Source organism: Serinus canaria, chromosome 6 (assembly GCF_022539315.1).
Source record: "Serinus canaria isolate serCan28SL12 chromosome 6, serCan2020, whole genome shotgun sequence".
Lineage (NCBI taxonomy): Eukaryota > Metazoa > Chordata > Aves > Passeriformes > Fringillidae > Serinus > Serinus canaria.
This window is the reverse complement of record NC_066320.1, coordinates 2,170,817-2,185,804: the sequence shown is the minus strand read 5'-3', so window position 1 is coordinate 2,185,804 and position 14,988 is coordinate 2,170,817. Positions and strand designations below refer to the sequence as shown.

Below are 14,988 nucleotides of genomic sequence, written 5' to 3'. Positions count from 1 at the left end.
TTTGTCACCGATCCGATGTAAATTCAGCTGCGGGATGAGCAGCGGGAGCTTGGGAAGTTATGAGGGCAGTGAAATTGGGGTGTTTTTAAATGTAAATGTCCCCTGTAATTAAAAAGGTCGCAGGGAGAGCAATAAAGCACAAAATATCTGGCGTGGAGGAGAACTCCACCAAGGAATTATTCCTGATGTGGCAGCACAAGTTCCTCAGCGTGCCTCTTTGTCCCATTTATTTTATTTTTCCAAAGGGTCCTCGTTTTTTAGCTGGTTTTATTCCAAAGGAGGAAAATCCACTTTGATTGCTGCAGGTTTGTGTCTTGTCATGCCATTACCTCCTGTGCTTACAGGCCAATTTTGGGGAGATTTAACACCATAGCAGAGGTCTCGAGGGGGCAAAATCTCTGCAAATGCCATGAAAACACAGAGGTGGATGGAGGAAGAACTCCTTTGTGCTGCTGGTGCAGGGAAGCCAAGCTCAACAGCAGCAAATCTCCGCGGGGACTCCCCAGGGCAGTGAATTCCCAGCTCTCTCCTGTAATTTTGTGCTGTTCCCCCACGGCAGGTGGTGGCTGTGGACCCGGACCTGGGGGAGAATGGCACGGTGGTGTACAGCATCAGGCCTCCCAACAAGTTCTACAGCCTCAACAGCACCACGGGCAAGATCCGCACCTCGGGCGTGCTGCTGGACCGGGAGAACCCCAACGCCCAGGAGGCGCAGCTCATGCGCAGGATCGTGGTGTCTGTCACTGACTGTAAGCCTCCATCCCACCCTGGTTGTTCTCCCTGCTCAGCTGAACCTTCCCCAGCCTGATTTTGCCTTCGTGGCAAAGCCTCTTCTGTCTTCTTCTCTCCTGTTTTGAGCGGGAGTGTTTCTGAGGTGAAAAAATGGGAGCAGCTTTAAACCTGCTGCTAAAACAAGCTCAGAATGTGAGTGCAGTCATTCACGTAGCAGCCCTGAGAATGAGTCTGAGAGGCAGGAGGAACTCTCCCTCCCCCTCAGCCCTGCTCCATTGGCATCCCAGAAAATCAATTGAGCAGGTGAGGGAAACGGAGCTGATGTGTTTTTCCTCTGGAAATACTGCCGTAGGGAAACTTTCCATAGGAGGAAAGATAGACATACAAAGATAATTCTTTATTTTCAGGACAAAGGGGAAGGGGTTTTAAACCAAAAGAGGAGAGACGGAGATTAGATGTTGGGAGGAAATTCTTGACTAAGAAGGTGGTGGAGCAGGTTGCCTAGAGAAGCTGTGTCTGCTCTAACCCTGAAAGTGTCCCAGGACAGATTGGAAGGGGCTTGGAGCAACCTGGATTAGTGGAAGGTGCCCCTGCCCATGGCAGAGGGCTGGAATTAGATTCTCTGTAAGGTCCCTTCCAACCCAAACCATTCTATGATTCTAATTGTCCATTGGTGGCAGATCACCCATGACAAATCAGGGCCATCCCCCCTTCCTGCACTGCTGTCTGCAGAGTGAGTGAGGGCTCCTTTTTAGGGAAGAGGGGTGGAAACAGCTCAAGCATTAACCTTGAGACCCCATTCCTGGCCTCTGCAGGTGGGAGGCCGCCCCTGAGAGCCACCAGCAGTGCCACAGTTTTTGTCAACTTGCTGGACCTGAACGACAATGACCCCACTTTCCAAAACCTGCCCTTTGTTGCTGAGATCGCCGAGGGGCTCCCCGCAGGCTCCTCTGTCTTCCAGGTGAGCCCTGCTGCCATTCCTCATGCTGGGAGCTGCTGCCATGGCTTCTGTAAAGTGGGCTAGCAATCCATCCTTTCCCTTCTCTGCATCTTCTCCATCTCCTCCATCCTCTCCCTCTCCTTCTCTATGCCATCCTCTAGCAGTGGAACAGGGGGGATGCAGAAGGTGAGCGTGTCCAGGTGAGCGTGTCCCACTGCTGCCATTCCTCACACTGGGAGTTGCTGCCATGGCTTCTGCAAAGCAGGCTGGCAATTCATCCTCTCCCTTCTCTGCATCTTCTCCACCTCCTCCATCCTCTCCCTCTCCTTCTCTTTGCCATCCTCTAGCAGTGGAACAGGGGGGATGCAGAAGGGGCTGTGCATCTTTACTCCATGGGCTCACTCCGGGTAGGGAGCATCCCCCAAGGCCATTTCATCCCTGCATCCCCGGGGCCAAAGGCAATTGGGATTTCTGTACCATGGCTTCCATGGCCAGGAGATGATGATCAGGATGCTCTCCTGTAGGGATGTGCCCCCTGTTGATGGAGTGACAAAAGGAAATTAGCCCAGAAGTTTCTCTCCTCGATTAGGTGAAAAGACACCTCATAGGACCTGGGGGACTTCACCTCAAACTTAGGGACAGCCAATTGGACAGCAGCCAAAAAAATCCCACCTAAGCAATTCACCAGGAAAAGAAGAGAACAAAGAAACTAATCACTTTTGTGAGGTGTTTTACCAGGGGCAAGAAGGCCTCTGGCACCTAAATCAGTTTTTCTCTGTAAGGAGTTTGTTATTTTGCCTTTTATTAAAACCTTTTTGTTTCCATCACAGCCACGAAAGCCACCCTGCTGATTTTATTCCTTCTAAGGTAGCTGAGCTATCATAAGACCTCCAAGAGCTGATGAGACCTGGCTCAAAGAAGCTCCTGTTTCCCTCTCCCCACCAGGTGGTGGCCATCGACCTGGACGAGGGCCCCAACGGGCAGGTGTCCTACCGCATGCAGGTGGGCATGCCCCGCATGGATTTCCTCATCAACAGCACCAGCGGGCTGGTCACCTCCACAGCCGTGCTGGACAGGGAGAGGATCCCAGAGTACCTCCTCAGGGTGGTGGCCAGCGATGCTGGCACGCCCGCCAAGAGCTCCACCAGCACCCTCACTGTCAAAGGTGGGTGCAGCGAGACCCCACGGTGGTGACAAACCTCCCTGCAGGAAATGCAGGCTCTGCAGGAGACTCAGGCAAACCTCCCTGCAGGAAATGCAGGCTCTGTAGGAAACTCAGACAAACCTCCCTGCAGGAAATGCAGGCTCTGTAGGAGACTCAGACAAACCTCTCTGCAGGAAATGCAGGCTCTGCAGGAGACTCACTGAGGCCTGTGTGAAAAACGCCAATCGCTTGGTTTTGTTTGTTTTTATTTTAATTTTAAAAGTTTAATGATAATAAAATTGATATAAAAATAGCAATATGATCAGAGTAATGATAATTTGGACAATTGGGATTAGGACAATACAAGACAATAAAAAAAAAGAGTTACAGACAGTCCAGGTACCTTTTCTGGGCAAAACAAGCCCACAAAAGGCCCCACGTGAACAGAGGATTAACCCTTAACAGCAACAGCCTGTTGCATATTCATACACCTCATCCATGGTGCATCAATTCCATTCAAACACAGGATTCTGTCTGGGCAGTGTCAGCTTCTTCCTCTGAATCCTGGCTGAGTCTTCATGGCTGAGCGAGGTGGGAAGAAGTTCATTTCTTCTGATAATGGAGCAATAAATTATTTTTCTCTGAAAGATTTAGGCATCCTGTGGCTGCTCTCTGGTGCAAGTACCTCATTCCTTTCTTAAAAAAAAAAATCCCGCATACATAGTTCCTGTTTTAACTACAAAGGTTACCTTTTAACTACAAAGCTACATTTACCATGCTATTAAAATGTTAATACAGCCCTATTAATCGATACAACATAATACATAAAGTAAATATCTGCATAGAGCCATATGATGTGCACTTTTCACAGCCTGGAAACAGGGTCAGGTCTGGCTTTATGCATAGGGATGGCTCCATCCCCACAGGCTCCACATCTGCTATCAACACTCTGCAGGGATGGGGAAAACATGTTGGTTTTGGCAGAGCACCCAAAATTATCTTTTTTTTTCCCTCCATTCCCCCATCACCAGTGTTTTTTCTTTTGCTCCAGCATGTGATTCCCATCAGCTGCGTGCCTGGACAGCCCTCCAGCTGAGCAATCCCAGCTCAGAGCTGGAGCTTTATTGCAAGTCCTGCCTTTAATTTAATGCCTTGCTCTTTACTGGCTTCGTGCAGGGCTAGTGCTGAAAAAGGATAAGCAGCATCTGGAAATAAACTGACCCTGGATTGTCCTCAGGCCTGAGTTTGGAAAAGTTCCTGGTCTCTGCCATGCCCCAGGAAATACTGAGCTTATATTTCAGCCCCAGATTTTCCTTTGAACGGGGATGGAAACAGGCTTGGCGAAAACAGTAACTTGAATATCAGTGATGCAATGGTTTTTTTGCCTGTGAGGAGGGTGATCTCTGTGTCTCAGAGGGAACCAAACACAGCCTACAGCCACCCTGCAGGCACCCCACTGCCCAAATGGCAGGGAGGGTCAGCCAGAGCATTCCCTGGGATGCTGACAGCAGCAGGCAGGAGGCTTGGGAGCCCAGCCTGGCATCTGCAGCAGGGGCAGGCCGGGCAGCACACTCAGCTCTGCTCTCCCTTTTCAGTTCTGGACGTGAACGATGAGGACCCCACCTTCTTCCCCTCTGTCTACAACGTGTCCCTGCCCGAGAACGTGGCCCGGGATTTCAAAGTGGTGCGGCTCAACTGCACGGACGCAGACATCGGGCTGAACGCTGAGCTCAGCTACTTCATCACAGGTGGGAGCCCCACGCCAGGAGGGGAACTCGGCTTGCAGGAAGGCACAGGCTGCCCCAGACCTCGGCCAGAGTGTTCTGCTCTTCAGCTCTGCCTTTCCCAGCCCCTCCAATCCTTGTCCGGCATCGCCCTCTGCTGAACAGCCCCGCTCGGCTCCCGGCCACGCTGACCACTCTGCTGACCCTGGAAATGCCTGAGGATGGGCAGAACACGGCTAGGGAGCAAGGGCCGGGGTGGCTTTCATCAGTGTTTATGGCTGGAGGACATAAATGGAATTTTGGGGCATTTTTAGGCAGGTGGGGTTGGGTGGGCAGCAATGCCGCCCAGGCAGTGCCCGGCTCACACCACAGCTGCAGCACCTGCAGCAGGAGGCTGGGGAATCCCCTGGGCACGGTTTGACTTGCAAAATGCACAGCGAGCCCTCAGGAAGAGGGTAAAAACACAAGTGTCACCAGAGAGCCACTCTTCCCACGGTAGCAGCCTGCTGTTCCATGTCCCAGCCCCTCCAGCCACTCTGCAGGTGAATCAGGGTGTGCTGTCCCACAGGTACCACAGCTCACCTGCCCAGTTACCCCAGCCTGCCTCAAAGCATTCAGGAAATGACCCAGCTTTTCCTACAGCCATTGGATTTTTCCTGTGCTGTGAGGCAGAGGGAAGGTGCTCTGCCAGGGACAAGATATAAAACCATCTTTGCACAGCTGGGCTGACCCCGTGCCCAGGTCACAGAATCCAAGGAAAGGGCCTCAAGTTGCACCAGGGATGGTTCAGATTAGACATTGGGAGAAATTTCTTCACTGAAAGGGTAGCCAGGCCTTGGGATGGGCTGACCAGGGAAGTAGTGGATGCTTCTGGATCCATAGAGGTGTTAAAGGTCAGGTTAGACAGGACTTGGAGCAGCCAGGTCCAGTAGGTGTCCCTGCCCATGGTGAGGTGTTGGAAGAAGATGACCTTTAAGGTTCTTCCCACCCCAACCCAACCCAACCCAAACAACCCAACCCAACCCCTCCCATTCCAAGTTTCTGTTCTGCTTGTCCTTTGCTGCAGGTGGCAACCAGGATGGCAAATTCAGCGTTGGCTTCAGGGACGGGGTGGTCAGGACAGTCGTGAGTCTGGACAGGGAGACCGTGGCATCCTACACACTGATCCTGGAGGCCATTGGTAAGGATTTCCCAGGGATCCCCTTGCCACACAGCCACGTGTGGTGGCCATGCACATGTGGAGCTCCCTTGCAGGTGTGTCAGAGGGGCAGCAACCTCTGAGGAGCTCTCCAAACCAGAGCCTGTGCCTGGTGCTCGCATTACACCGCCCATGTGAATTGATATGTCCCACTTCCAGCATGACTTTTGCAGAGGGTGTATTCTCCTCCCAGGTTTGCCCAGCCCCAGGGCTCTCCCTTTCACCCAGGGAAGGCAAGCCCCCAGTTCCTCAGAGGCTCCACACTGTCGAGGGCAACCCTGTACCCAAAAATGCCAACTCCGCAGAATCGTTCCCCTCCTGCCATGCCAGCCCTTGGCTCCGTGGCTGCTGATTAACCCTGAGCCACCTGGCACAGGCAGAGGGTCCCTGTGCCAAACTCAGCTTGGCTGTCATCCCCAGAGCTTTATAATGATGTGCCTGTTCACAGATGACTTGGATGTCCCTTTTGAGAGGAGAAGTGAGTGGCCTGGAGAGAAATGTTGGGGGCACAGCACTGCAGGTGCCATTGCAGGGGTGCAGCAGGGATGCTGCACTGCCTGGGCACACAGGACTGGATCCCTGTTGTGTCCCTCCCATGGGGATCACACTGCCTGTGTTTTCCCAGATCCCACAGGCTCCCAGCTGGGTGGGTTTAGTGCTGCCTGCAAGTCAGGCATGTGGAAAAATCCAGTTCCAATCCATGCTTCCCAGTGCCTCATTCTTCCTGGAAAATCCAAGAGCTGTGCTGCCATGTCCTTGTCTACTGAACATCAACCCATCCTGGTGCTCTTTGACTGTGAGCTGAGCTGCAGCTATGGAAAATTCACCAGGCTGCCTTTACCTCCCAAATCCCTGGCTCCAGCAGTCCCTTCACTTGGTCTATGGAACTGCAAATCCTCTCTAATGATCAGTTGCATTTCTAGGCTCACTGGGCTCCATGGAAGAGCTTGGGGGTAGCTTGGCTTTTCCTTTGTCTTTCAGAATAGCGTGGTGGTTTTGCAAAATAGAAAGGGGGGGGGGGGGAACAGTAAAAAACCCATGGTTCAGTGTGGGATTTGAATAGCTGCAAAAAGATGAAATGTTTTAGTTTAGAAATCCTGATCCTGTTATTTCAGCAGCCGTGGGCTGAGCACCTTCCTGTGCAAAGAGGAGGTGACTGAGCCTCTCCTTTCTGTCCCTCCAGACAACGGCCCCACCGGGAACCGGCGCACTGGGACCGCCACCGTGTACGTGACCGTGCTGGATGTCAACGACAACAGACCCATCTTCCTGCAGAGCAGCTATGAAGTCAGTGTCCCTGAGGACATCCCAGCTGCCAGCAGCATCGTGCAGGCACGTGGCTCTTCCCCTGGGACCCTGGCGTGGGAGGTGGGGGTCCCCTACTAACTGTGCCCTGACCGCGCGCTGCTGGAAGCCCAGGGAAGAGATTTTCCCTCCCTGTCTGTTCCCTCGGGCAAGGTGAGGTGTGTTCTTGCTCATCCACCCCTCTGCCAGCCCAGGCTGGGAGTGCCAGGGAGAAGGCAGCAAAGAACAAGGGAAAATTAAGAAACTCACCCCATTTCTGCAGGGGGTGAGAGGAGGAGAGCCAAGCCCTTTGCTGGCAAGGCCACTTGGGCTACATCCCTGCTTTCTCCCTCCTCCCAAGCAGAGATCTCCATGGGGAGGGAGAAGAGTGCCTGCAAAGAGATGCTCAGAGAGGGGGGAAAGCCCTCAGAGAGGGAGAAAAGCATTTGGACTTTGCTTTCATTTTTGTTCCTCTTTGAGGGAGCGGTGGGCAGAGCTGAATGGCTCAGTGAGCACGGAATGAATGCAGGCATTCACATGGGCTTCCAGCATCCCTTCAAACCCTGGGCTCTTCTGGAGCAGGCACCAAAGGCTCTTTGCAGAGGGCCCTGGGAAGGCTCCTCCTGCCTTCAATACCTCTGCCGGCACAGGGAAAGGGACAGCTTTGTCCCTGGCTGTGGCGGGCAGGATGAGTCACCGGCAGAGAAGAAAGGAGCCTTTTGCCTCCTGCAACAAAGGTTTGCTGGGAGCCCTGTGTCTGCTCCAGGCAGCCAGTCCCCGAGGGATCCTGTGGCTCCTCATCACCTGGTGTGCCATGGCAAGGTGTACCTGATGCTCTAGGATCAGGCATCAATCTGCAATCCCAGGATGGAGGTGTGTCCCTGCACAGGACTCCTAAAATTGAGCCAGTGTGGCAAATTGGAGGAATGGAGGGAGCTCCAGTCTGACTGGCAGCAAAGTGCCTTTTCTTAGAACCCGCTTCCCAAAAGAGGGAGATGCCCTTGGAAGTCCATGGCAAAAGAGAGGAAGTAACTGAGAGAAGTTGTTTTTCCACAGAACAACATGGAAGAGAAACAGAAATGAGCCATCACCCAGCTTCAGTTTAATTTGCGCCCTTAGCGTGAACCATTTGTACAGAAAGTCTCTCCCTTCAATGCATCCCCCACATCCCCAGGGCAGCAGCAGAGAGTTTCTCAATGTTTCCCCATCCCTTTCTCCCAAAACCAGGCAGAGCAGGGCCAGAGAGCAGGGGATGCATTGACCACAGCAACCCACAGCTCACTGCATGGAGGGGGGTGACAGGGACCAGGCAGCACATGGGGACACGAGCCTCCCTCCACCTGCTCCGGAGGATAACCTCCACTGAGGATTGCTTTCTGTGGAGCAGGTTTGCCCTGGGCTGCCTCTCTTCAGGTAGCCAGGCTGCTCCCACTCTCTTCCAGGCTGTTTGTTCAGGTGGAGCACAACTTGCACAACGTTTTCCGAAAGAAATAAAGCAGCAGGATTTTATTTTGGACTGCCCGGTGGTAGCTGTGTGTGGGTGTAGTTTGGATACCTCCACCTTCCCTGGCAGGAAGCAGTAACCTAGAAAGCATTTGGGAGCCTCATATTGCAAAATCTCCTGTCACAGAGCCTGGAAATGAGTTTCTCAAAGGGTCCCTGCTCAGGATACCAAGGGATGCTTGAGAAGTGAGCCAAAAGCTTGGGAAGGAGGAGCAGGACAAGATCACATTTTGGTGGACTCCATGATGTCCCAGTCCTGGCTGCTGGAGAAGCTCCTGGGACAGGCCAGGGAGCTCTGAGACACCAGCTGGCTCCTCCTGAAGCTGCTGATGGAGCACCTCAGGGAGCCCAGACGCTTCCAGAGCCTCAGCTGGGGCTGGCTGGCATCCACGGGGTGGTGGGGCAGCCACTCCTGGGGACCCCAGAGGGACCGGCCCCGCGCCGCTGGCTGGCAGAGGGTGACAAAGGTCAGGAGGGTGGCCAGCACCAGGAAGACGCAGACGAGCCCAACGATGATGGGCAGCCAGTCTGTCACCTCAGGGGAGGTGGCACTGGGTGGCACTGGCTCCAGAAGCCCAAGGAGAGGTGGGGTGGGAGAGGTCCCGTTGCCAGAGTCCATCTTCCCTGCAAGGTGACACAGAGAAGTGGCACAGGTGATTACCACGTGGAAGCTGGACAGACAGCCACCCTCTGGTTAAATTGATGGATTCTTGTCATGCCTTGATGTCCAGGATTCTCCCAGCCACGTTTTCAGTGGCACAGGGGGACAGGAGGTCTCCACCTGCTTAGCCAGGAGGCAAAGCACAGAGGTGGGGTTCACATTTGCAAAGTACCACCCTGAGCTGAAGTGCAAAACCACCTGGCAAAGAAATCTACCACTATTTATGGCCTCTGGGAGGACACTTTCAGGGAGCACGTGCACATGGCATGAAGATTTTCTGGAAGAGATAAATATCCATGTACTACAGAAAGTTCAAAATCCTCCCCCTGAGCTGCTGAGGTTCTTCTCTGCTCCCCAGAAATGCAGGTTTGTTGAATTGGCTATCATTTGGGACTTTTGTGATTATTCTCCCAAAGAAATTGGACAGCTGGTTGAGCCTGTGCCCTGATAAGTCCCCATCAAGCTGTGGTATTCCAGTAGCACTGTCTTTATTATTTTGCAAGGGTGAAGAGTAACACCCTCAGCCTCACTCGTCCCAAAAATCCTCATGCCAGGCATTTTGCTGACCTGCTTTCAGGTTCAGACATGTCACAGGTGATACAAACCAGCTTCCCTGAGTGCTAGCAGTGACAGCTCCTGCCTAACACCTGGTGGAGACTGTCCTCTCCTTTCCCCAGCAGGTCAGATCCTCCCAAGAGCATTTTGCACCTTTTGTTTTTTGCTCACATGCCCACCCCCAGCCCCAGCCAGGCTGTGCCAGAGGGAGATGAGGAGATGAGGGCTGGGGAAATCCTCCTTGTGCCAAGCCTCTGCAATGCCCTGTGTGCTGGAGGTAAAGCTTTATTATGCTGACTTTCTTGTGGAGGTGTGGGAGATCTCTCTGACTGGTCTGTGGCTGGGAAATCTCCTGGTAAACTGGGATTTGGATTGAGCCAATTTCCAACCAAGAGGGGAAAGGCAGGGCTGCAGGGGCTGCCAGGGTCTCTGGGGCTGCTCTTGCAGAGTGACACAGGTGTGTGTGAGGCAGCAGCCAAACACTCACCACAAAACATTCCAAAAAGTGGAGAGAAGGCATCAGTGGCATGGTTTTATCCACTAAGGGTGTATCAGCCTGCTCAGAGCTTGGGGGTCTCTTGGGAGATGGTGCTGTTTCCATGGGTCAGAGCCAGGTCTGTGCCTGAAAAATGGGAAGTGCAGAATCCAAGGGGTCAGCGTTTGAGAGGGTGAATCCCTGTGTGTATTGCAGGCACTCCCAGGGATGGAGCTCTGCTCTCCTCCTCCACAGTGATGTTTTCACCTCTCTTCACCCCAAATGTATTTTTTTAATCCATAACCAGCTCTGTTCCTTCCCCTCAGCTTTGGGAACAGAGCAGCAATCCCAAGGACCCCCTGCTTCAGGGACAGGCTCCTCTGTGCTGCCCAGGGCAGGCGAGGCAGCAGGCAGGCTGCAGTGTGATTCAGGCAGCCTGAATCAAGGTTTCCAGGGCTACCTTAAAGCTGGCATTTACCACTGCATGTGGTGACCTTCCATTGTTCCTTAAGAGCCAGCCAGGAGGCGTGGACAATTCCTTCGGGCTCTTTAATTCCTTCGGGCTGGTTTTGCTCCCTCGCTCATGGCTGCAGGGTTTGTCTTTTAAATTCACTTGACAGTGTTCCATAGAAACCCATCAGGAGGGATCACACTGATGTTTTCCCAGGCTTTTTCAGCCATGCCCTGGTTCTCCTCACACCCAGCTCAGCTGGCAGAGCTTTCATGGCATTGCCCCTTCCCAGCATCACTGCCCCACCCAGGCTCCATATTCTTCACCCTGCTGGGTTAAAAGAGATTTTCCTCCCCTGGAAATCCTCCCCAAAGATTCATTCCCTGCCTGATCAGCTCCAAATCTGACACATCCCTGTGAGCACTCGGGCTCCAGCACTGGCCACGAGGCAGATGAGGATCAGAGGGGAAAAAAGAGAAATTGCAAGAGGTAAAATGCCCTCAAGAAAGGTGGAAAGGTAGAAAAGAAGAATGATTTTCATGCCAGAGCAGCAGAGAGGGTTCTTCTGCCCAGCACCAAGCACTGCTCCCTGGCCTGGCCCAGCTGCCTAGTTTGGCAGTTTTTCCATCGGCTCTCCCTCCCTTTCCTCAAACTCCTGCAAAGAAAAGCCTGTTTTCAGGCACAGCTCCCATGAAAAGCAGCTCTCATTCCCCTCCCCGGCTTGCTTAGCAACACTTTTCCTGGAGCTCCCCAACTTTTCCCAGTGCACTAAATCTTTCCACGGGCTTGCAGGAGGAGGTGATGCTGGGCAGGACCAAACCCGCGGCTGCCTGACCCTCCTGCTTGTGTTCCCAGGGCTGTGAGTGATGCTGCTCCCCATCAGCTTCAGCTGCCTCCGCAGGACCTTCCCCCTCTCCCATCACCGGGAGAGACTCGGCTGGGAAGGGAGGAGGGATGCCTGACCCCATGCCCACCCCAAACTTGGCATCCCCACCCATTTTCAGGGCAGCAGCTCTGCAGCCGGGGGTCTGTCTCAGCCCTGGGGGTGACCCAAGGAGCTGGCAGAGGCTTTGCCGAGGGGGTTTGGGCTCCCTACCTCTCAACAGCCGGCCGAGCCTGGGCTCTGCCTCCCGCACTGCCGGTGCCTTGCCGCCTCTCCCACCGCGTTCTGCCGGCTGCCAGCCCCCTCCTCCCTTTGGGGAGGGTGGGACAGAGGTGGCAGCCGGGTGGGGACAGCCTGAGCCAGCAGAGCCAGGGGCCCTGAGCCCCTTCCCGGTGCTGTAGTGCCCCAGAGCTGTGTCCTGCTGGAGCAGTGTCCCCCCCCCCCCCACACACACACACCCCGGGATGCTTTTCCTCAGGATTTGTCCCTGTAGGTTGACTGAATGTACAGTCGTGGGCTGAGCCCCCCGTGGTGGGAGGGCTGGCACCTGCCTTGCACATGCCTGCTCCCACTTTTCCTGGAAAATCGACTTTTTCCCATTCTTTTATTGCTCCTCCTCATCCATTTCTGGCATCTTTCCCCCCAGGGCTGTGACAGGCTGGCTGTGCCTGCAGCCCACCCTGCAGCAGAGGGATAAAACAGGCTGGAGCTCAGCTTGGCTGCACCAGGTGCTTTCCACCTGCAGCAGAAAGAGCTTTTCTCCCACTGCTTGCCCTGCAGTGCCACTGTTTTCCCAAGTTTGGGACAGTTTGTCAAAGCACCACCTTCCCTTTGGGACCTCAGCAGGTCAAACCAGCAGCAGCCAAGCTTTCCTCAGGCTGCAGGCTGGCAGGAGCACGCCTTGCTTTAGTGCAAACTCCAGATTTTTAATAAAAAACCCAAATGCCTGGGCTGACCCTAATCCCCTAATTTATGTAGCAGAGCTTCAGGCTCGGGGTGAGCTGGGAGGAGGATGGCCCAAGGTGCAATTGGCTCTTCCTGAAATGCACTCTCCTGGGCACAGTGGGACAAGGAATGGCACAAAAAGCTGAAAAGTTTTGCCTCCCATCCCTTTGTTTTCCCTGCTCTGGCTACATGATAGCTTTTCCTTGTGCCATGCCAAGGCAGCTGCTCTGCCTGGGCATCGCTTGCCTGCTGTTGTGGGGCCCATCCATCCCATCCCACCCCATGGGATAAGAGACAGCCCAGCTCTGCCTCAGGGAGCCCAGCAGGTGAAAGAGCTGGTTTGGGAGGGAGAACTCCTGCCTGTGAATGGAAGTTCTTGGTGGAATGTGGAATAAGCCACAAGCAAGGTATAAACTGATCTGGGACAGAGGGCAAGAGCTTGTGTGGGCACAGGGATGAGAAATCCAAATAGAGGTCAGTATTTTCCAAGTTTTCTGCTGATGCAGGGGGAAGGGAGCAAGAGAAGTTCAAGGTACCTCAAAACCACATTCCAGAGGAGCATCTCTGACTCCTGCAAGCTGTGTGGGGCTGGGGGTGAAAGGCCTCACTGTTGCCACTGCATGTGCATCCTTTGCAGCAACCTTTCCTCTTCCCTGCATAAATCTGGGTGCAAACCTTCCTGGGAGAAAGAAACTGATGGGTAGTGTTGTGGGAAGAGGCAGAAGATGCCTTGCAGAGGGAAGCAGGGAGAGAATAAAGGCTCAGGCATTCCCTGCATCCTCCCCCTGGGGATTTGTGAGCAGCCATGCTGTGGTCGAGCTGTGGGTGCTCTGTGGGGAGTGGGTTTTGCCAAGAAAAGATGCAGAGGCTCGGTGCCAGCTGGACTGGAAGCCCTGGCCCTGCTGGTCACTGCCAGGTCCCGCTTCCCAGCTGCTGACTGCTGGCTGGGGTTTAGGGAAAGCACTGCAGTCTTGTTCAGTGACACCAGAGGGGAGCCGTGCCTTGGTTTTCCCGGGGCGGATGGCAATCCCGGTCCCTGCCGGGACTGTGCAGTGCACCAGAGCCTGGGGTTGCTCCACCCCTGCTCAGGGGGCTCACAAGGACACTCTGGGCTGGTTGCATTCACATTTCCTTTGGCAGTTTGTCCATGTGCTGCTGCTCGGGTGACTCACCAGGATGCTGTGGGCTGCGTGCCCGCCAGGCACGGGAACAGCTCATCCCGGCAAGGCTCCATCCCTGGCGGCAGAGCCACTGGGACAAGCTTTGGAATGCAGGGCAGGATTGAGGGAGGCACCTCCTCCAGCACACAGACCCGTGGGATTTGTGGGGTGGTCCTGAGGCTCAGCTCCCACCTCAATCCAGGAGCTGAGAAGGGCTCCTGAGCCCACAGTCCCTGCTGTCCAATGATGAGGGGAGAGTAACAATTTTGGTTTGTATTTGGTAAGCTCCCCAGCTCAGGTGGAGGAGAAGGATGTCCAGCTTTGGCAGGGTAGGAGGACTTGTCCTAGTCTGGAATTCTCTGCCCTTGACCTCTACTCCTCTGCTTTTCTCATGAAGGTGAAAGCCACGGATGCGGACGAAGGCATTAACGGGAGAGTGTGGTACAGGATTGTCAAGGGTAAGTCCAGGTGCCCCTTTGTGCATCAGGGAGTTTGTCCCAGGCTCTGCCCAGCCTCAGGAGGCTGAGCTCGCCATCCTTTTGCACTTTGGAGCCCACAGAACCATTTCTCCCAGCCCTAAGCAGAATTCAGCTTTAGGGCTCATTGCTGGGGAATGGTTTGCCATGGATGGACAGCTAGATAGAATCCTAAAATCACAGAATGGTTTGGATGGTTAAATGGTTTGGTTTGGTTAAAGTTTAATGGTTTGGTTTGGTTAAAGTTCACCTCATTCCAACCCCCAGCCATGGGCAGGGGCACCTTCCACTACCCCAGCATGCTCCATGGCCTTGGACACCTCCAGGGATGGAGCAGCCACAATTCTTCTGGGCAGCCTATGCCAGGGCCTCACCACCCTCACAGGGAAGGATATCATTCCAATATCCCACCTTTCCCTGCCCTCTTTCAGTCTGAAGCCATTCCCACTGGTCCTGTCACTCCAGGCCCTTGTCCCAGGTCCCTCTCCAGCCCTCTTGGAGCCCCTTTAGGCACTGGAAGGGGCTCTAAGGTCCCCCCAGAGCCTTCTCTCTTCTCCAGGCTGAACAGCTCTCCCAGCCTGGATCCCAAGCAGAGCTGATTCAACCCTCAGAGCATCTTTGTGGCCTCCCGTGGGCTCACATCCACATTTTTCTTATTTGATGCAATTCCATAGCTCCTCCTGGCCTGACCCAGGGCTGAGCGCTGATGCAGCTGAATCTGATGTAGCCAGAGGTGACGGGGCTGAAGTTTTGCTCAATAATCTCCCCCTAAAAGAGCCCCCCAGGGAGGGCTCAGTGTGTCCCCAGGATGGGTGTGGAGGCAGTGGGCAACATCCCTGTGGTTTTTTTCCCCCTTT

General features: G+C 54.1%; 2 protein-coding genes across 2 annotated transcripts in view; one reads left to right on the top strand and one right to left on the bottom strand.

Moving 5' to 3' along the window:
- CDH23 (cadherin related 23) overlaps positions 1-14,988 on the top strand; it is a 181,110-nt gene that overhangs the window by 125,485 nt on the left and 40,637 nt on the right. The window contains 7 exon segments of the mRNA XM_050976130.1: positions 560-749; positions 1,548-1,693; positions 2,618-2,837; positions 4,412-4,564; positions 5,607-5,720; positions 6,922-7,070; positions 14,053-14,113. Of these exon segments, the coding sequence (XP_050832087.1) occupies positions 560-749; positions 1,548-1,693; positions 2,618-2,837; positions 4,412-4,564; positions 5,607-5,720; positions 6,922-7,070; positions 14,053-14,113 (1,033 nt within the window).
- C6H10orf105 (chromosome 6 C10orf105 homolog) lies at positions 8,749-9,144 on the bottom strand. The gene has a single exon (XM_050976125.1). The coding sequence runs from the start codon at positions 9,142-9,144 to the stop codon at positions 8,749-8,751; it is 396 nt and encodes a 131-aa protein (XP_050832082.1).